Genomic DNA, 21,478 nt, shown 5'->3' with positions numbered 1-21,478 from the left:
TTAATGCACTAATAAATCAATATAAATTAAACTATGTAACCAATCTCTTAGCAAAATGATAGCCATCGATTCCCGGTGAGGCCGGTCATTTTGACATATGGCACTAAATTGGGAAAAAAAACTGTGGGAGGAGATGCGGTCTAAAGTATTGTTTATCTACATCGAAACTTTATCTATAACAATAGTCTGGTTGCCCATTCGGGCAACCACACTAATTAGTCATTTGTAAATACACATTCATTCTTTGTGGTGTTTTTCCTGAACACTATTGTCAATAACACACCTTTCTGGCATTTACATGGACTCTGTCTTGCTATGATTTCAAACGGTTTTTTTTTAGTATTTTTAATGTTTTTTCTAGTGCCTTTTGGTAAACTACCCTCTCTCCAGGGCAGAGTATGACAGGCAGAACCTTGCATGTCCTAAACTGGCAGCGTCCCCGTCAAGGCTTTCTGACAGAAAACTTGGCAACGCCATCTGGGGAGCCCCCAAAATAATTTGGGTCAAGACCCCCAGTTTGGGAACTGCTGCACTAGGCCACCAACCTCGCCGCTCCAACCTGTTTTTGCACGGTATTTTAACCTTACTTTGTGACAGACAGGTTTCTGTCAGAAAGCCCCCTTTCTGCCAGAAACGTTTCTGCCAGAAAGCCCCTGAAGGAAAGGGGGCAGCCCCCCTTTCCGCCCCTCTTTCTGACAGAAAGCCTTGACGGGAGATGTCTCCTTTCTGCCCTATGGTGTTCATTTAACTCTCTGCTAACCTCCTGCTCGTACCTGCAGTGGACCACGATAGGCCCGGTGTCTGGAATGGCGCTCTGTGTGCGGTTGACCTGCTCCAGGAAGCTGAGGACCCCCCCGGGCTCGTTGGGCACACCGTGGTCCGGCCAGCTCAGGTACTGGTAATGCCAGATGTACCTCACATGCTCCCTCTGCAGGTCAAACATGGTACAGTTGTTAGAGCAGTGGGTTTTCCGCTGGGGGACTCCCTGGAACCCCCTCAAGGACCCCTGGGGGTCCCCGGACCACACTTTGAAAACCATTGAGTTAGAGTGTGTCGTCTGCTCTCGCTAATAATTCTTCTTTACCAAATAACACAGGAATGTCAGCAGGAAAATCAATTGATAATGTATTATTTGGCCACTGATCCCCATTTGAAAAGATGGCCTGCCACCCAAGATAAGGGAAGATTTGAGAACAATTTTGTCAACATTTTTCAAAAACAGCCGATCAACAAGCTCACAGTGTGTCACGATGTGACATGTTGTGAAAGGATACAGCCGATCCTTTTGCTGGGGACCCCCTGTAACCCCCTCAAGGACCCTTAGGAGTCCCCAGACCCCACTTTGAGAACCCCTGGTCTATACCATCAACAGGAAACTGTATGGTCATTTCAAGCATAAAATACTTTTTAAGACCAACTGTGTGTTTTTATCTAGTTTATGATTCACTGAAGAACTTCTTCCACATAATGATGGCAAAGCTCATTGGTCCTCAAAGTGGGGTCCGAGGACCCCCAGGGATCCTTGGAGGGGTTCCATGGGGTCCCCAGTAAAAGTAGTTAACATAGCATCACAATAATTTTAACCACTTTATCCATTTATCCTATATGTTGGCTATTCAAAAATAGCAGATCTACAAGCTTGTACATCTGCTATTTTTGAAAATATTAGAAAAATATCGAAGATGTTTGGCAAACTTCGGAAACTTTGGAAGAAACAAGCAACCAGCGTCATCTCGTTCTGCACGAACGATAGCTCGTGCGCGACATTCAGTGCATGTTTGAGTATCATGAGACTCCACGATGAGCAGTAGTAGAGAAAAAAAGAACTTTGCATCGGTTATAATAGACGATTTTCACTCTTACACGGGCTCCCATTATGCCAACGGAGGGGGTCGCCAGACTGGACGACAGGGGACTCTCTGGAATAACTCAACGTCCCTTTCAATGTTGGTGAGTGATTAGCGACACATCAAAGATAACACTTAAAATGTCCGGATCTCTCCTTTAAGGGTCCTTGACATGAAAAAGTTTGAGAAACACTGGCGTAAGCTCATCGAAAATGGCCGATCGCGATCGGCTATTATCAGGCAAATTCTTCGGGCTGTGGATTGAAGCACACGGCCGCCTTCTTACCCGGTCCAGACGGGTCACCTCCAGCTCCCTCAGGATGTAGTCCTGGGCCGGCCGCTCTTCCACGTTCCTCACCACCACCTTCCCGAACTCCTTTGTGGCGTTGAGGTCGGGCCAGTAGCGGACACACTTGTTCTGAACGGGGCAGAGATAGAGAGTGACACACTGTGGGATAAGGCCTATACAAAAAAACTTACATTATCGCCTGGTCGAACGTCACAATAGTTTTTTTAGCATAATCATCAGGATCCGTTTCAAATCGATCTGTGTGAATTAATCTGTGGAAACAGCCGCTTGTAGATCGGTTAACCCATTAAGATCTGGAACGCATCTGTGTCACTTTAGATTTATTTGGCTATTCAAAAATAGCAGATATACAAGCTCATAGCACGGCACCGAGTGCCGCGCTATGAGCTTGTAGATCTGCTATTTTTCAAAAAATATTTTTCAAAAAACTGTTAAGATTTAGAAAACATTTTTAAGAATCGCCTCAGGTCTTAATGGGTTAAAGTATAACATTATGAAATAAGCCCCGTTTTGGACATAGGCCTAGTATAATCTTTAAAAAAAAAAAAAAAATTAACTTTGTTTATTGGTTTTTTTACAGCAGGGTTCAGCATTAAATGAGTATAATTTATTTTGATTAGTGGTTCTGGTCATTGTCCGTCATTTCTCTTTATATTTAAGTTACTTGTCATGTCTGCCCTGTGCCATTTTAGTTTACAAAGCATAAAAAGGAAAACAGAAATGTAATGCTTTCATTGTTCAATGCCCCCAAAACACAATAAAGTCATTAATCGCAATTATTTGACAATAAAGTCAATAGTCCTGATGGTGACAGCCCTCTAGTGTGGGTGTGGTGATGGGTATTAAGACCCTTTAAACGACCAGCTCAGCTCAAGCAGCTTTGCAATCAGCTTAACAGTCATAGGATACTTGTTCAGGGGGAGGTGGGGGGGGGCGTAGCTGAGTGGGTAGAGAAGAGGCCTTCTGGGAAATCTACCCTCTTCAGACTCCACCTCAGCCCCTAGCACTGCTCTCTCCTTGTATCCCTTCTTGTCACCTTTTGTTCCGACAGACGCTAGTTCGTTTACTATGCAGAGAGGGAGACACCCCATTTCTCTTTTTGGGTTTCAAGTTGAAAGCGTTTGGGATCCCCTGGACTAACCTATTCACCTGTTTCCTAGGCTGTGTGTTTTCCACTTCCTGTTGGATTTCATTGGATATCATTAGTCATCTGACCAGTTTAATTGGATTTCATTGGATCAAATCGACAGGAAGTGGAAAACACATAGGAAGTGGAAAGCCTAGGAAACAGGTGAATAGATGGTTCCAAAATTACTGTTTTTATTATTTTTTTTCATTCCAGCAGCAAATTAACAGTGGTCCCGCGGGGCTCCATTCTTGAACTGCTAATATTTCTGATATTTTCCTCAGTAAGACCTGGTACCCGGTGTTATTCTAAACTGAGGTTGTTGCTGATTTATGTGTAAGGTCATGATGGAAAGGTTTGTTAATTGCATGCCCTGCCGATGGCTTTGCTGAAGCACATTAGCTTAATGTTAAAGTGTAGACCCTGGTTGACAAGTAGCACTGCCTGAAGATAACAAGCATAATATCTCCTCTGGACAAGCAGGGATTGCCTCTTGGATTAGCAGTAGAAATGTGATCTGTCATGTGGGTTTAGAATATCCAGTTAGACAGAAAACAACTAGTAGTAGCAGGTTTTATTTTCCAGGCTTTATCTCCTGGTAAGATCAGTAGAGTACTTTACTGGAGTATTTTCAAATGTCAATACTTTTACTTCTACTCCACTACATCTCAGATACAAAATATTGTACTTTTACTCCACTACAATTATTTTACAACTTTAGTTACTAGTTACTTTGTAGATTATTATTACAAAACATTAACCACTTTCAGCCCTATTTAAACTTTGGCTATTTGAAAATAGCCGATCTAGAAGTTCACAAGGTGTCGCAATGCGACCCGTCGTGAACTTGTTGATCTGCTATTTTCAAAAGATTTGTAATACATTTTAGATGATAACTTGTGAAACGGGACATTCTGCATAATGAGCACTTTTACTTTTAGTGCTAGAAGTATATTTTGATGCCAATACTTTTGTACTTTTACTGTAAATTTTGATTACTGGAATCTTATGTGAGTGCTTCTGCATTGCAGTATTAATACTTTTACTTAAGTAAAAAAAATTGAGTTTTGAGCTTTAAACTACAACTAGAAAACATCAGGCGTGAGCTTTTGACCTTCATCACACACTCGTTCCAAACTCTGTATCTTCTCATTTAAATATGCGCAAAACAAGCAAAAGGTGAGGTTCACCTAATTTTGATCAATGAGATGTGGCTTCCGAAAATGATCTCAAGATCACCTCTAAAAGAAAAAAAAATGCTGGTACATTTCCATGAGGCCAAGGACCGTGGGCAATGAAAACAAGCCATAAACTCTAATGCCATCATAAATCATCTAAACTAAAGCATAGGACACTTCATATAACCACTCACACAGAAATCCTCCAGTGTTCATTTACCGTGTATCCATTTGCAACCCTGAGAGTGTACACATGTAACCACATTTGTACACTCTCAGAGTTAAAAAGGTGCATCGAGTGATATTTCTTTGTTAAAATGAGTGTTAAACCCATTAAGACCGGGAACGCATCCATGTCATTTTTAGATTTATTTGGCTTTTCAAAAATAGCAGATCTACAAGCTCACAGCGCGGCACCGAGTGCCGCGCTGTGAGCTTGTAGATCTGCTATTTTTTTTTTCTCGTGAAATTGTGTGCAAATCTTTGAATACAAATTTTTAAAGCGAACATTTATAACTCAAATCTTTGCTTCTGCGGGTCCCTGGAACAAAATATTTTGTATAATTCTTTTCAAAAAACTGTTTTCTGGATTTAGAAAACTATTTTTAAAACCGGCCTCAGGTCTTAATGGGTTAAATAGACCGAAGTCTATCCTCACTGTCGCTATCCCCCTGGGTCATGGCGTTATTCTTTTGTATCATATAAGAACTGTGTTCCAGAAATAAACAAAGCACCCGGGCGATTTTACTCATATGTGAATATGAAGTTTTGCACACATTTTCACGATTTTTCAAAAAAATAGCAGATTTACAAACTCATAGCGCTATGAGCTTGTATATCTGCTATTTTTGAACAGCCAAAAGTATAAAATAATGGTTCGAGTGGTTACACTATATCCGTTCCCGGGGTTTTAATGGGTTAAAAAGGGTGCAGCAGATGCTTACCCGTCCGCGCTCCATCTCTTTGGTTGTCATGACGATGACGTGGGTGTTCTCCTGGTACACCATGCTCCAGAAGTCGGCCACGGTGTTGTGCAGACAGCCCTGCGTGGCGATGAACACCTTGCCCTCGTCCACGTGGCGGCCCTCCTCACGCACGCTCTGCACCACAACATACACAGTGATGGAAGAAGTACACACACGTTTTTTACTTAAAGTATCAATACTGCAATGTAGAAATACTCTGTTAAGGGTAAAATTCCAGTATCCAAAATGTACTTGAGTAAAAAGTACAAAAGTAATGGCGTCAAAATATACTTAAAAGTGCCAAAAAGTTAAAGTACTAAATTGTGCAGAATGTCCCAAGTTCAAAATGTATATAAATCTTTTGAAAATAGCAGATCTACAATCTCACAATGCGTCGCTTCGCGACGCATTGTGAGATTGTAGATCGGCTGAAATATGTACAGGGCTTAGGTGGTTAATGTATGTTTTGTGATAATAATCTAAATCTACAAAGTAATTAATAACTAAAGCTGTCAAATAATTGTAGTGGAGTAAAAAGTACAATATTTGCCTCTGAGATGTAGTAGTAAAAGTAGAAGTAGAAGTAAAAGTATTGAAAATTGGAAGTACTGAAGAAAGTAAAATACATCAAAATTTAACTAAAGTACAGTACTTGAGTAAATGTACTAAGTTACTTTACACCACTGCACAACACAACTGGATCAGTGGTTCTCAAACCGTTTCATGTCAAGGACACCCAAATTGATATGTATTTGGCTGCAGTGGACCCCCATCTGAAAAGGTTTTGTGCCAGAGACTCCCAGAAGAGAAGATTTATGTAAAAGATATATATATATATTATTCTATTTTCAAAAAATAAAATGAAAATAAATAAATACTGATGTAGCCTAGATCTGCTATTTTTGAATAGCCAACACATAAATGGACAAAGTGGTTAAAATGATTGTGATGCTATGTTAACTACTTTTGCTAGCAGGTTGTATTCACTGAGAGGTGAGCTGAAGAAAACTGTAACTGTAATTGTGATGTCTGTCTGTCTGCCTGTCTGCGTATGCATGCACGTATCTCACTCTGTCCACCAGAGGGTGCTGAAAACACCAAAACAATCTGGAATCACAGCCAGGCAGCTCCAGATGACCTTGTTATAGATATCAGTTTATATGCCAGTGGGTCCCCCAGGGGTTCTTGAGGGGGCTCCAGGGGGTCCCCAGCAAAATGAGTTAAAATAGCATCACAATCAGTTTAATAACTTTAACCCTATATACGTCGGCTATTTGAAAATGACAGATTTACAAGCTCACACAATGCGTTGCATCATGACATGTTGTGAAGATGTAGATCTGCTATTTTCAAAAAATTAACAACACAAACAACACCAAGTCCTGTATGGGGGTCCCTGGCACAAAATATGTTCAGATGGAGGTCTGCATCCAAATACATGAAAATGTTTGAGAACCACTGCTTTATGAAATAATGACTCTCACACATATTGATCCATTGTGTGTGTGTGTGTGTGTGTGTGTGTGTGTGTGTGTGTGTGTGTGTGTGTGTGTGTGTGTGTGTGTGTGTGTGTGTGTGTGTGTGTGTGTGTGTGTGTGTGTGTCTAGTGAGGGACCAGGACTCACTCTGATGTAGTTGGCGTTGATGTAGTCAGAACCAGACACCTCTGGGTCCGCTTCCCTGATCTCAACACGTGTGGTGTCGACTGAAAACACACACACACACACACACACACGCGCGTGCATTACTATACACGCTGCAAGCTGTCTATAAATGGAGCTTATAGATCTGTTATTTCTGTATAAATCAGGCATAAATCCAACCCTAAACCCTAGACCTAACCTCTAAATGTCTAATCCTAACCCCAAGCTCAATCTGTTCCTAATCATAAATTAACTTTAAAAATCCTTTTCAACCATAAAACAACCATTTCTCTCTAGTCTCTACACACACACGCACACACACGCACGCACTCACGCACAGAAAACCCATAGTCAAACTGTCATCTGTACCAGCATGGAAAACATGTACATTAAAAGTGACATTTTAGCAACGGCTGTGACGCATCACACAGTGGTGGAAGAAGTACTCTAGATTTGTTTACTTAAGTAAAAGTAGCAATACCACACTATAAAATACTCTGTTACAAGTAAAAGTAAAAGGCCTGTATTAAAATTTTGACTTGAGTAAAAGTATACAAAAGTATTGGCATCAACATATACTCACAGTACCAATGTAAAAGTAGTCATATCTACAAGACGATCTACAAGCTCTCAACGGGTCGCGATGTGAGTCGTTGTATAGATCTGCTATTTTCGAATAGCCTAAGTATAAAATATAGGGCTTAATTGGTCCATGTATGTTTTGTATTAATAATCAAAATCTTCAAAGTAACTAGTAGGCTGTCAAAAATTGTGTGGCGTAAAAAGTTTAATATTTCCTTTGAGTCTGAGATGTAATGGAGTAGAAGCATAAAGTATCTACAGTAAGTACTGTAAGTAAGTAAGTACAATGGAAATACTCAATGTACCTCAAAACACAGCACTGGTGCCACCACTGGCATCAAAACATCATCACAATGCGTGGCTACAAGCCTCTTAACCCATTCAGTCCGGATCTCTGTCATTTTAGATGTCTTTGGCTATTCCAAAATAGCAGATATACAAGCTATGAGCTTGCGAGCTTGTAGATCTGCTATTTTTTGAAAAATCGTGAAAATGTGCGCAAATCTTTGAATATATATATTTTTCAGTAGATCTACTATTTTTGAATAGCCCAAAGAAATCTGAAGACGCGTTCCCGGGTTGAATGGGTTAAACATGTTCCACACACACACACACACACTATTATATCGGTGTCATTCTTTCCACAGGAAGTAGGAGCGAGAAGAGAAAGGAAGTGGTGACGCACAGGGGAGAATGTTCTTGTATCTGTTTTTGCTCTTGTTCTCTGGTCTCTGGCCCTCCTTCCTGGGATACAACAGCTTACACTCCTGCTGCTGCAGCACCTGATGGAGAGAGAGAGAGAGAGAGAGAGGGGGAGGGGAGGAGAGGAGGGGAGGGGAGGGGGGGTGAAAGTAGAAGTGAGAGGAGTTCTCGAAAAAAACATCTGAGCTCAAAGTGAAACTGCATAAAAACAATGGCGTATTTATAATTCGCCGTATGATAGTGTTGTGGAAAAAAAGTAACTTTCCACCACCGCCTATCGCTGCTGTCGGCGGCAGAAACCTCTTATGTCCATATTTAAACTTTATGTGTTGTTTTCGTAAATAAACGTGCCGCAACGGTGTCACACGAAAGCGTGAAAAGAGTCAGATCCACAAGCTCGAAACGCAGCGCAAAGCGACGCGTTTCGAGCTTGTAGATCTGCTACTTTTGATAGTTTTGCATTTGAATACTGAAAAGTAACAGTTTTGAACATATGAGGTTTCAACAGGCAAGGACCCCTCCCCCCGGCCCTTTTCATCAAAGCAAAAACAACAAAACAGTTGAATGATATTTCAGAGGCCGCTACTGTGAGAGGCATTAATTCTATGGATTTAATACCAAAGCTGTGCGCGTTGATATTATTCAGACTTTTATGTATTGAAATGAAAGGTAATGCGACTTTTTTTTTCTTCACAAGAAGAACGTTAGTCACATTCAAATCCCCATTCGCCCAAAACTTCTTCAGATGACAAAAAACGTGACGCCCCAGCGGGTGGAGGCTGCAAACCGCTGATTTCCATGTTTTGCATAAACCAACCGAAAGACGGAAAACAATTCAGCAGCAGCAGCACTCGTCTCATCTGAATAACACTTTACTTTAAGCTGTATTATGGAACTTTTTGTTTTGTAATTAATAAATTATGTTAAAGCTAATGATATTTTTTGGTTAAAACAAAATGTTTTTTGTCAAAAGGTTAAAGCACTATATTCTTGATAGTAATCATTGTTATAGAGTGTTTGATCAGTAACAGGGGTCTCCCTTTCTCTACAGCTCTTTAATAAACAGAAAATAAATTTTCAGGTGGTTGACCGATCATCAGCCAATCGGGAAAGAGTACCCAATTATCAGCTTCAATTTTATAGTGTTCCAGTTCCAATTTTGTCCGCTAATTTCTTTATGACATCATTTCAAAATTTCACTCGTTTAATATGTATCCTGTAGTTCTCTCTCCTGATACTGTAGGTATCTCGGGTTTAAATCTTGGGTAAGGTTCAAGGTGATCTTTATTGTTACGTCTTATTTACGGGTACATCCATAAGAGTATAAAGTCCTTTTTGTTCAGCTCATCGGACATTGTAACAGCATTAAACAATATACTGATTAGGGAGGAAAGAAACGGGGGAAAAAACATCTGCATACAATATAGACAAATACTATCAGGTGGAAACCTTGGTATGTTTTACAGGAAATGGAAAACAACAACCCGTTGCGATGCGTCACGTTGTGAGCTTGTAGATTGGATATCTTTGCTACTTTTGTGCGACACTGTTGCACGAAGATAGTAGGCGTATTAATGTACGAAAAAAACATAAAAAGTTAAAGTACTTTGAGAAGGTTTCTGTCCGACATTGACTACTGTATATACAAGATCTATGTACTAACAATAGTAGCAGTACACCAGTGTTCTCGTCTATATACGAGCACATGAAACTTCAGGGATTGTGGAAGTAAAGCATTATTCAAGTGGATCCCATGGCAGTAAAATACACATACTGTACCTCAAACTCTTCCCAGAACCCTTGTTTGGGCTTCTCCGAGTTGTCGGCTACCTTGTTGAGTTCTCGTACCCTGTTCTCAATGTTGGCAGCATTTATTCTCGTCGCATTGAAGGGCTGTGGTTATAAAAGACAACATTATGAGGATAGAAAATATGAAAATTAGCACAACATTAAAAACGATGCGATAACATTTCATTGCTATGTTTCATTGCTATATGAGTTTGGTTTATAGAGGTGGTTCCCAGAGGTGGGTAGTAACGAGTTACATTTACTCAATAACTTACTGTACTTAGGTAACTTGTGAATACATTGTACTAGTAAGAGTAATTTCAATGGAACATACTTTTCACTTTTAATCAAATATATTTGTGAAGACAAAATGTTAGTTTTACTCCTTTACATTCGGGCCAAATGTAAAAGAGTAAAAGTAAATATTTTCTAATAATTTGGCTACATTCTGCTTGTTACTTTTATGCATGTTCTAATTATCCCATTCTCTCAGAGAGACTTCAGCCAATTTCAATGACATTCTAATTATCTAACAATAAATAGGATTATATGACATAACTTATTACACAAGTAATTATTTGTATAACTACTTGAGTCATTAGTATTTTAAAGTAACAATACTTTTATTTGAGTACAGTTTTTGGCTACTCTACTCAACCTCTGATTCACTACAACACAGCATCCTTCAAAACTAAACGTAAAAGTTAGTTGTAGATTAGTACTGTGACGTCAAGCTTTCTCTCCAGTTTTTGACAGAGTTCTTAAACTTCCACTTTAAAACACCCTCTAAGTTCTAAGTGCCTGGTCAGAGTTTCTCCAATGCTTCATATTTTCATGAAAGAGCCAATTTAAAGGCCAGCCCTCTCTCTAGCTATTACTGAATGTTAGGCTATGTGAGATCATGTACTGGTAATTGTAAAAGTTATCCAGGAATTAAATATTCAATACAATTCAAGCACTATCAGGGCTTCATTCAATATTCATGCACACCCCTCACCTCACCTCACCTGCAATGCTCACTCATAGCAAATTTGGCATATTAAAGGTTTTCCAGCAAAAAAAAGGACTGGCTTCATTTATACTTGGCGGTGCACCAGTGTCGCTCGCTGAAAATAGCCGCTCTACAAGCTGCATTGTGAGCATTGTGAGCTTATAGATCAGCTATTTTCAGCACGCAACACTGGTGCATAACTGAGAATAACTCTAGCTTCCATATCCAAGGGCGAACATAGAGGTGTAGGTGTAGAGGGGGAAAAGGAGCGGAGCAAATAATATAAGAGCCAAATATAAAGCCAGTGGGGTTTACCATACATACATACATAATAAAATAAAATACTACAAAGCTAAAATAGATTTTGATATTGCACTTTTAAGGCCAATATTGCCGATACCGATATGATGTCCCTAGAATATTTAGCTGGTTCTCAACTTCGGGTCCAGGAGAATATGTCATGATTAAAAAAAAACGCCAATGTGGATTATACACAAAAATGCCGAAGCTTGCTTCCTTTGTGGTTGAATCGTTTCCGTTCTTTTTTTCCGCTTAAGTTTGAACCAGTTCAGAATGTTTCCACTGAAAATTCCTTGGTTCAGAACCCTAAAAGTTGGTTCGGAACTGGAACCAAAAAATACGTGTTTTTTTAAGTGGGCGTGTCACTAATCTACAGGTTGGAAGATGCAAATGCGATATAAACAATGGCAAAAGCAAGCAAAAAATCATCATTCAAAAAAAGTAAAGAAAAGTGTAACTGCCATTGACGATTGAATTTCCCCTGTTAAATGGACACTTTGACCGGTCATATTTGACACATTGTTGGCCAGGGCTGGAATCGAACCTGGAGCAACAGGGGACTCCTGCCCCTAATTATAATGGTGCTGTAAACTGGTGGAAACGTAAGCCGGTTCGTGTCCGGTTCCGAGAAAGCACTAAGGTTCTAGAACGGAACCAGTTCTAGAACCAATGTTCTTTTGGCGGAAAAGGGGCCTCATAGTTACAGTACAGAGGACCCCTGGAGGGCCCCAGACCAGAGGTAGACAAACAGTGGTATACATACAGTAGGGTTTGATGGTTTTACAGCGCCCATGGCTGTCCCGCCCTCACCTGTTTGAGGTGAACTACGATGCCACTCTTCTCCACCATGGGGTTCTTCTTGTAATGCTCCACCAGGTCGGCCAGCGTGTCGAACCTCTCTCCACCGCCCACGTCGTATTTGCCGTCCTGCTGGAGGGAAGCGCAGACAATGTCTGTCAGCTCGAAAATGACTAATTTCTGTTTCACCGGAAACTGGGGTCCGTGGGCAACCCAGGGGTCCTTGAAGGGGTCCCCAGCTAAATTTGTTAATATAGCATAATATAGCACCCCAGGTAGCATCAGTTTAACCATACAGCTGCTATTTGAAAATAACAGCTCTACAAGCACAGCACGTCGCAATGTGAGGTGTTGTGAGCATAGAATTTTGACTATTTATCCCTTGGCAAAAAAAATATTTCAGATGGGAGGGGTCGCAGCCAATTCATTTATACATTTGGAGGTCCTTGACAAGAAAAAAAGAGTGAGAACCATTGAGATAAAACACCAGAATATATGGTCTCTGTCGGGTGGAAACCTCACGTACAAAACCGTTACTTTTCTGCTGAAAAGTAATTGTTTTGGACGTGAGGTTTCCAGCAGATATATCCATCTCCTGGCTAAAAACCTCTGTATCTCCTTAACTTTTTACAGTGGGCAAAACGAGTCCCGTTCGATCCGAGATTACTCCGCCATGGTGACTCGCGTGAGAGATGGATTGCTCGTCATGGAGTCTACAGATTTAAACAGCACAATGCAGCGCAAGGGTGAGATTTCTGGCACCGAACGTAATCTGTTATTATAGAATTCTGGCACCCAATGTGTTAACATGTATTCATTTATGAAAAAACACAAAAAGTTAGAACATGGAGATAAGAGGTCTCTGGCCGACAGCAATGATATACGGTATTGTTTATTGTTTACCTGATAGCGTATCATGACGTGTGTGACCTTGGTCTTGCGGTCCACATTGTCGTGTTTCTCTTCGTTGGTGAGCACCGACAGGACAAAGTCGCCCGGTTTGCTCTGGCTCTCCCGTACCAGGAAGCTGCCAGGCTTCCCCTTGTCTGTGAGCAGCTTCTCTGCATCGCGCCCAGAGAGATGCCCGTGGAACCACCTGAACAGAAGAGAACAAGAACGTATGACATAGATGTCAAGTTGGAGTGGTAACAGGGCAGTGCCTGTACACTGCCAGGCTTCCCCTTGTCTGTGAGTCCGTGGAACCACCTGAACAGAGGAGCAAAAGTGTCGCACACTCTGGCTCCATTATGCAGTTTTATCAACCCACTAAGACCGGGAATGCATCTGTGTAACATTTTTGCAAATCTTTGAACATATATATTGATTTTTTTAAAGCGAACATTTGTAACTCAAATCTTTGCTTCTGGGGATTCTACAGATGTCCTATCAGTTTTCTGAAAAACATATGTTGCTATAATATCAGTGGTACTCAAACCTTTTTCCATGTCAAGGACCACCCAAAATGATATGTATTTGGCCGCGGACCCCCACCTCAAAATATTTTGTTCCATGGACATTCGCTATTATAAAATAAAAATGCTATTTTCTAATAGCCAAAGAAATATGTATGGTCCTTCAACTGCAACTTGCTTCCATATTCTTCGGTAATGAACATGATATAACCACATGTATCGATAGCGTTTAGTATTTGTATATTGTAGCTCTACTACAGACTCAGGAAGTCAGGAGCTCAGTCTGTCTCTACAGATGAACTCCTCCGCTGATGTGAACGTGACAACCTGCATGTGTGCGTGTGTGTGTGTGTGTGTGTGTTTTTCCTATGCGGTGAGCAAACGTTGTGTGTGTGTGTGTGTGTGTGTGTGTGTGTGTGTGTATGTGTGTGTGTTTTTCCTATGCGGTGACGTGAGCAAACGTTGTGTGTGTGTGTGTGTGTGTGTGTGTGTGTGCGTGAGAGAGTATTACGACAAGAGACCCCGGCTGTATGGAAACAAAACCCACAGAAACCAAAAACCAGAGATCACAAATTGTTCCTGGACCCAAATAGGAGCCGAGAGCGCACCTCACACGACACAGATGCACGCAGACAGACAGACAGACAGACAGACAGACAGACAGACAGACAGACAGACAGACAGACAGACAGACAGACAGACAGAGAGAGAGAGAGAGAATAAAGCGACATCATGCACATAAAAACAGACATATTCTCAACAATCACCTGAAACAAAATGAAATGTGGTGATTTTTTAACCACATGAACTCTGCAACATATTTTGGGGTGAATGTGTGTGTGTTTTTCCTATGCGGTGAGCAAACGTTGTGTGTGTGTGTGTGTGTGTGCGTGAGAGAGTATTACGACAAGAGACCCTGGCTGTATGGAAACAAAACCCACAGAAACCAAATAGGAGGACCCAATAGGAGCCGAGAGCGCACCTCACACGACACAGATGCACGCACAGACAGACAGACAGACAGACAGACAGACAGACAGACAGACAGAGAGAGAGAGAGAATAAAGCGACATCATGCACATAAAAACAGACACAGTCTCACCAATCAACTGAAATGAAATGTGGTGATTTTTAACCACATGAACTCTGCAACATATTTTGGGGCGAATTCATCTAAGAAAATATGCCCCCAATGTGTAACGACCCCTAACACAGGGCAAACGCTGCATGGGGGCTTCAAAACAACATTTCAAAATGTGCGATTGCACGCGCCAATGCGTGTGTGTTTGTTCTCGACATACTCCCGTGGCACTCGTCTCTACTTTGATGAGGTGTGTAGGTGCCGGGTGCCTGTATTTACAACTTAGTGTTACTGTGCCCACTGACTTCAAACACAACAGAACAAACACCGCCCGCTGCGTCTGCTTGAACGTGCGTCCCTGTTTACGTGTACATGAATATATATTCTTACTGTCGGGTGGAACCAGTGGTGGAAAAAGTACTACATTTTTTTACTTAACACATCGGGTGCCAAACACGGTCTGAACCGTGTTTGCGCAGAGTAGCGGTCCGGTGCCGAACACGGTCCAGACCGTGAAATATGTCTTTTTGTTTTTTTCGTTTTTCTCCACACGGGCGGGGCTAGAGCAGCTCTGGGAGTACCCATTGTGATCTTGAGAAGGATAGGCCAGATAGATCACCGGAAAAAAAAAACATGGCTGCCATCCACTTCCTGTCTATTTCCTTCTTTAAAACACCTATATCTCCGAATCTGTTTCCGGTGGGGAAAACCGGTCATGCGCGATGCGCGATCCCCCCCCATTGTAACTCGCGAGTGAAATGTTATCGTTCCAGGCTGTAGCCAGGGTCATCGCGCAACATGAATGGATGTTTTTTTTTACATGGATTTGCTCCTCGTGGAGTCTAGAGCTTTAAACAGCAAAGCGCAGTCAATGGGGAGAATGCTGGCACCCAACGTAAGTTGTTATGAAAAAATGCTGGCACCTGATGTGTTAAGTAAAAGTATCAATTACTGCAGTGTAGAATTACGCTGTTACAAGTAAAAGTCCAGTAATCTAAATTTACTTGAGTAAAAGTACAAAAGTATTGGCATAAAAATATACTTAAAGAAATGTATATAGGGCTGAAGTGGGTAATGTATGTTTTGTGATAATAATTTAAATCTATAAAGTAACTAGTAAGTTTTCAAATAATTGTATTGGAGTAAAAGTAAAATATTTTCCTCTGTGATGTAGTGGAGTAGAAGTAAAAGTACTGACAATTGGAATATTTCCAATTGTCAGTACATTTACTTCTACTCCAGTAAAGTAAAAATACCTCAAAATTGTACTTGAGCACAGCACTTGAGTAAATGTACTTAGTTACTTTACACCACTGGGTGGAAGCCTTCCTTAGTAAGAATGTGTGTTCCAATGGATCCAATGTAGTTAATATTTATTGTTAATACTTTTCATTGGTTCGATATTTATAAAAACCCACACACACACTTTTCAACGTGGCGTCCCTATTTTAGTTTAGGTTTAGGGTCAGGGGTTAGAATTGGGCCTGTACTGTAGATAGTGTGTGTGCATGTGTGTGCATAATGATGTGCCATGTGCGTATGTTTATACCTCTCAGAGGTAGGGTCCTTGCAGTTGAGCGGGTATTTGAGTTCGATGACGTGGCCGTTCCTCTCGCGCAGCAGGTCGTGCTGCTCGGTGTAGTACTGGACCAGCTCCGCCAGCGTGGCGAACTTCTCCCCGCCGTACAGGTCGTAGTAGTCCCCCGAGTTCTGGATCTTAATGTGGGTGACCTCATCGCCCCTCCTGTACAGAGCAAAACATTCCTTTCAGTCACTAAGAGACGTCAAGAGCCAGCGCACCTTTTTCTTGTTTATAACCAATTAAGACCGGGAACGCATCTGTGTCATTTTTCTGATTTCTTTGGGCTATTAAAAAAATAGCAGATCTACAAGCTCATTGCGCGGCACCGAGTGCCGCGCAATGAGCTTGTGGATCTGCTATTTTTTTGGAAAAAAATCGTGAAAATGTGTGCAAATCTTTGAAGATATATATTTTTTTAAAGCGAACATTTGTAACTCAAATATTTGCTTCTGAGGGATTCTATGAATGTCTTCTAAATCCCAACAGTTTTCTAGTGAAAAATTATAAGTATTTGACATCAGACAAAAACAAACCCCCCATCTGAAAATATTTTGTTCCAGGGATTTGATTGATGTACTTTATTTAGTAAGACATGAGAACAACAGTACATGGTCCAGTACATTTTATACTCATAAAACACTAAGCTTGTTTTAAATGAGATCCCCACGCACACAAATCATGACGACATATAAGAGACAGACAGATATACACACTACTATACAGAACGTCACACAATCAGCTTACAGGTTACTGGTATGAAAAATTAAAAATATGTACAAGAGAAAAAAGAGGAAGAGTTCGGGGAGGGGTTAGTTTAAGACCTGGTCATTTTCGAATTGGGCAGTTTTTAGGGCAGTTTTGAAATGAGTAGGGTTTTACACTCCTTTACTCCTTTTGGTAGGGCATTCCACATTTTTGTTGAATAGCAAAAATGTGGCACGTTGTGAGCTTGTAGATCGGATGTTTTCAGGACGCGACACCATCGAAAGACGGAGTATAAATTAAGCATTATATTTGGTACCCTTTAACGCACACAAACAATGTGTACACATACAGACATGCATGTGAGTACGTACACCTGTAAGGTTCCATTTGTACACTCATACATTTGGTTCCTTGTACTCTCTCGGGAGTTACAGACCCGTAAGGGTCCATTTGGTTCCTAACTATCAATCATTTAGCTGGGGGCCCCTTGGAAACCACCCCCCCCCCCCCAGAGTCGTTGGGAACCAGAGTCATGCAACACAATCAAACAGCTGTGTGACCTTCTGTTTGCTCTGCTGACATCAGTACGGTGACAAAAACAAAACCACTGGGTCTTTCAGGAACGGGAACAAAAGACAAGGACAGATTAAATATGGCTTATCTATTTTAGAGCGCACTAGCTGTTTATCCAAGCCCGAGAGAGAGAGAGAGACAGAGAGACAGAGAGACAGAGAGAGAGAGAGAGAGATGTATCTTTTGATGGAAATCTCCACCACTAACGATTTGTGTTTTTTTATTTGTAGATTTCATACCGTTGCTGTCGGGCAGAAAGGCACATATTTCCATAATGTAACTTTGTATGGGTTTTTTTTGTGTGCAAACTAACGCCCTACTCCCTCATACTACAGTGTCACACGAAAGTAGCAAAAATGGCTTAACATTTTTTAAACAAAAATAAGTGAAAGTGAAAGTGGTTAAGTCTGGGTTTTATACTGTGCCAATGAAAAGTATTAACAAGAGCTTAAAGGGATATTTCACTTTCAAATAAAATAAACATACAAAATATAAATATAAAATAAATGAAAAAGTAATGGAAAAATCACGGCCCCCTCACTCATTAGAAGGACATTCTAATGCGTGAGGGGGCCGAGATTTTTCCATTACTTTTTTTCATTTATTTTTAATATTGAAAGTGAAATATCCCTTTGAATTGGAACACTTATTGGTTCTTTTTCCCATTTTCTGAAAACAAAAAACAGTTTTGGACGATGATATTTTAATCTTATGTGGAGAGCAGGTTTACCTGCTGACCGGACAGATAAAGAAACATTTGCTGTCACTTTGCATATTGAACTGACTTAAGTGGAAAGGAAGCTTTAAATCTGTGTGTTACAAATGCAAAACATGTGGATCGCGCACGCACGCACGCACGCACGCACACACGCACACACGCACACACGCACACACACACACACACACACACACACACACACACACACACACACGCTGTGGAAACAAGAAATCATATAAAGTCTCAGATGCTGGATTCACAGTTCTTTCTTTCTATCTTGCGTATCTAAGTTATTTTCCTTCAGCATAACGAACACAGAGCATCCTGTACACACACGTACAACACGTACACGTACACACACTCTCGGGCAGTCAGACACTCTACTGCAGAGCACCTGCCCTTAAAAGACTGATGATAAGAGTTAAATCAACACATGATTTCACTGTGCTAGTCTATCTGATGCATGGAGCCTCTGTCTGTCTGTCTGTCTGTCTGTCTCTCTATCCCCCCCTCTCTCTCTCTCTCCAAACTGATTATCATCTAATGGTCGTATCAAGTGACACAAATCCTATTTACCTCCATCCCTTTTCACTCTCTCTGTCCGGCATGAAAATGCCATTTCCTTTTCCTCTCCTTCTATCCATTCCCTCCGTCACTTTCTGTCAAGAGCTCTCTCTCTCTCCGTCTCTCTGTCTCTGTCTCCATCATCAGACTCATCTCTCAGTGTTTTCTGGTAATTGCTACGTATATCGTCACCGTCGAGTGAAAACCTTGTATGGCCGAAACCGTTTCTTTTCTGCCAATTGGTATCTTGTTGATATTTTTCATTGGGTTCAATATTTAAAAAAACACACACACACAAAAACAACAGATCTACAGGCTCAAAACGCGTCACTTCGCGCCACGTTTCGAGCATGTAAATCTGCTATTTTGGATACTTTTTTCTGACGCTGTAGTATGATCAAGTAGAGGGCGTTCATTTACCAAATGAACACAAAAGGTTAAAATATGGAGATAAGAGGTTTCTGTCTGTATCATGGGCTGCTGGCAGCGGGCCACCTGTCTCCACAGGGACCCCCCCTTGATGGCCCCCCTCTGCCCCAGCATGGCGCCTCCTCTCAGGCTCCATGAGGCCTATATGCCCTCCAAGAGTTGAACGCCATTAAAAGACTCCAGAATCACCTAAATGCACCCAATTACATTTTCAGGCACTCTCCTGCCCCTCTCTCTCTCTCTCTCTCGCTCTCTCGCTCTCCCTCTCTCTGTACAGAGACATTTCTGGTAATGCTTTCTATGAAGCCCATTTCTATAACGCATTTTAAACATACTTATATTATAGTCTGTTTATAACACAATAATTATAGTTATAACCCCTGCTCACTTTGCTAGGGTTGGATGGCTCAGGGTTGAAGACAGAGTACAGCAACTTGCTATGGGCCTGGTCTACAAGATTCGACACAACATTGGGATCCCCCTGGTATTTGTCAAAATACTTCCAAAACGTTAATGAAGTCCACGATCATAACACCAGAGGCAGCTCCACGGATCATGTTCAACCCAGATTTGGCTCAACAAAGGGAATGAACTCGTTCTCATGCTATTCAAACAAAAACGTGGAATGCCCTACCAAAAGGAGTAAAAGGAGTGTGAAACCCTACTCACTTTCAAAACTGCCCTAAAGATACACCTTCAGGAGGCTGCAATTCGAAAATGGCCCCTGTCAAAGTCTTAACCTAACCTTGACTTACTGACAGAGCAACGTCAGGTGGTAAGGATGGGAACTATAACTTCTGCCCCCCTGACCCTCAGCACAGGAGCCCCTCAGGGATGCGTTTTGAGCTGAAGATCTCACCTGGGCAGTACAGAAAGAGCGAGTGGTGAAGAAAGCTGGTATGGGTTAAAAAAGTCCTTAGAGCTTTCTACAGAGGCACCACAGAGAGCATCCTGACTGGCTGCGACACTGCCTGGTATGGCAGCTGCACAGAGCTCAACCGCAAGGCAATGCAGACGGTTGTGCGGAGTCTGCGGACAGCCGAACGCATCAGCGGATGTGATCTCCCCCCCCATCCAAGCCCTGTACGACGAACGCGGTGTCAGCAAAGCACGAGGAATCATCAAAGATTGAAACCATCCCAACCACAGACTGTTTGAGACGTTGCCGCATGGAAAACGTCTACGCAGTCTCAAAGCTACTAGCAATAGACTGCAAAAAAAGCTTCTTTCCACGTACAATCAGGTACATGAACGATCGGACAAGAACCAGAACGAACCAGGGCAAAGGGATATGCTAAGCTGCCCCAGACCTTGACCCAGTTTGACATGCATTAGGCTACGGACCCCCATTTAATGGCATTTCTATCTCTGGGACCCCAATTTCTATTGTAAAATCAATGTTAGTTTAACTCTGAGAGTGTACAAATGAAACGGTTCCATTTGTACACTCTCAGAGTTACAGACCCATAAGGGTCCATTTGGTTCCTAACTATCCATCATTTAGCTGGGGAGACCCCCGGGAACTCCCTCAAGGACCCCACTTTGAGAACCAATGGCCTAGAGGAAGATCAAAGAGGAGATTTATGGATGAAGTTAAAGAGGACATGAAGTTAGTTGGTGTGAGATGGAGGCAGATGGTTCGCTGTGGAGACCCCTGAAGTAAACAGCCGAAAGGAAAAGAAGAAGAAGATAGTGCCTTCTAATTCTCATAGTTGTTAAAACTATTCTATAATGCACTATAATAACCATTATAATACGGTACATTATAGTGCGATTATACAGTAAGCCACTATAAGCGGCCATTTGGTGCTTTAAGAAAAGTGACACAAACACACAAAAGGTTTCTGCCTACAACTCCAGGAATGCCATTACTTACAGACTACAGTATAATCCATTTACCTGTACAAGCTTGACCTTATAAGTCATTATAACATGATTTATGATGTTTTGATTATAGTTATATGAGTATTATGAGTATGAGGGATTATAAATGCAATTATAAAACGGATTATAATGCATTACAAATGTGTTAAAATGAATTATAGACATGGGCTTCATAGAAACTGTTTATTTTTAAAGGGAATATTGTAAGTTGGTGGTCTCAACATGCAACTGTATAGCTGTAGTGATAATGTACCAGGATAATGTCCACCCACCTACAGTACCATTTATTTTCATGTACTG

General features: G+C 41.3%; 1 protein-coding gene across 4 annotated transcripts in view; it reads right to left on the bottom strand.

Moving 5' to 3' along the window:
- The window catches only part of ptpn11b (protein tyrosine phosphatase non-receptor type 11b), a 67,634-nt gene that overhangs the window by 12,818 nt on the left and 33,338 nt on the right, over positions 1-21,478 (bottom strand). For 2 of the 4 annotated variants that reach the window (XM_080445043.1, XM_080445041.1), the window contains exons 3-11: positions 16,273-16,467; positions 13,134-13,326; positions 12,243-12,362; positions 10,133-10,246; positions 8,337-8,433; positions 7,052-7,131; positions 5,406-5,561; positions 2,134-2,265; positions 774-928 (exon numbers count right to left, since the gene is read on the bottom strand). In XM_080445043.1, coding sequence (XP_080301169.1) covers positions 774-928; positions 2,134-2,265; positions 5,406-5,561; positions 7,052-7,131; positions 8,337-8,433; positions 10,133-10,246; positions 12,243-12,362; positions 13,134-13,326; positions 16,273-16,467 — 1,242 coding nt within the window. The remainder of the gene's footprint in view (positions 1-773; positions 929-2,133; positions 2,266-5,405; positions 5,562-7,051; positions 7,132-8,336; positions 8,434-10,132; positions 10,247-12,242; positions 12,363-13,133; positions 13,327-16,272; positions 16,468-21,478) is intronic. The other 2 variants (XM_080445044.1, XM_080445042.1) reach the window with 1 other exon arrangement.

Source organism: Gymnoscopelus braueri (genome assembly GCF_963280865.1).
Source record: "Gymnoscopelus braueri genome assembly, chromosome: 12".
Lineage (NCBI taxonomy): Eukaryota > Metazoa > Chordata > Actinopteri > Myctophiformes > Myctophidae > Gymnoscopelus > Gymnoscopelus braueri.
Note: the sequence above shows the minus strand (reverse complement) of the source record. Positions and strands in the feature narration are given on the sequence as shown.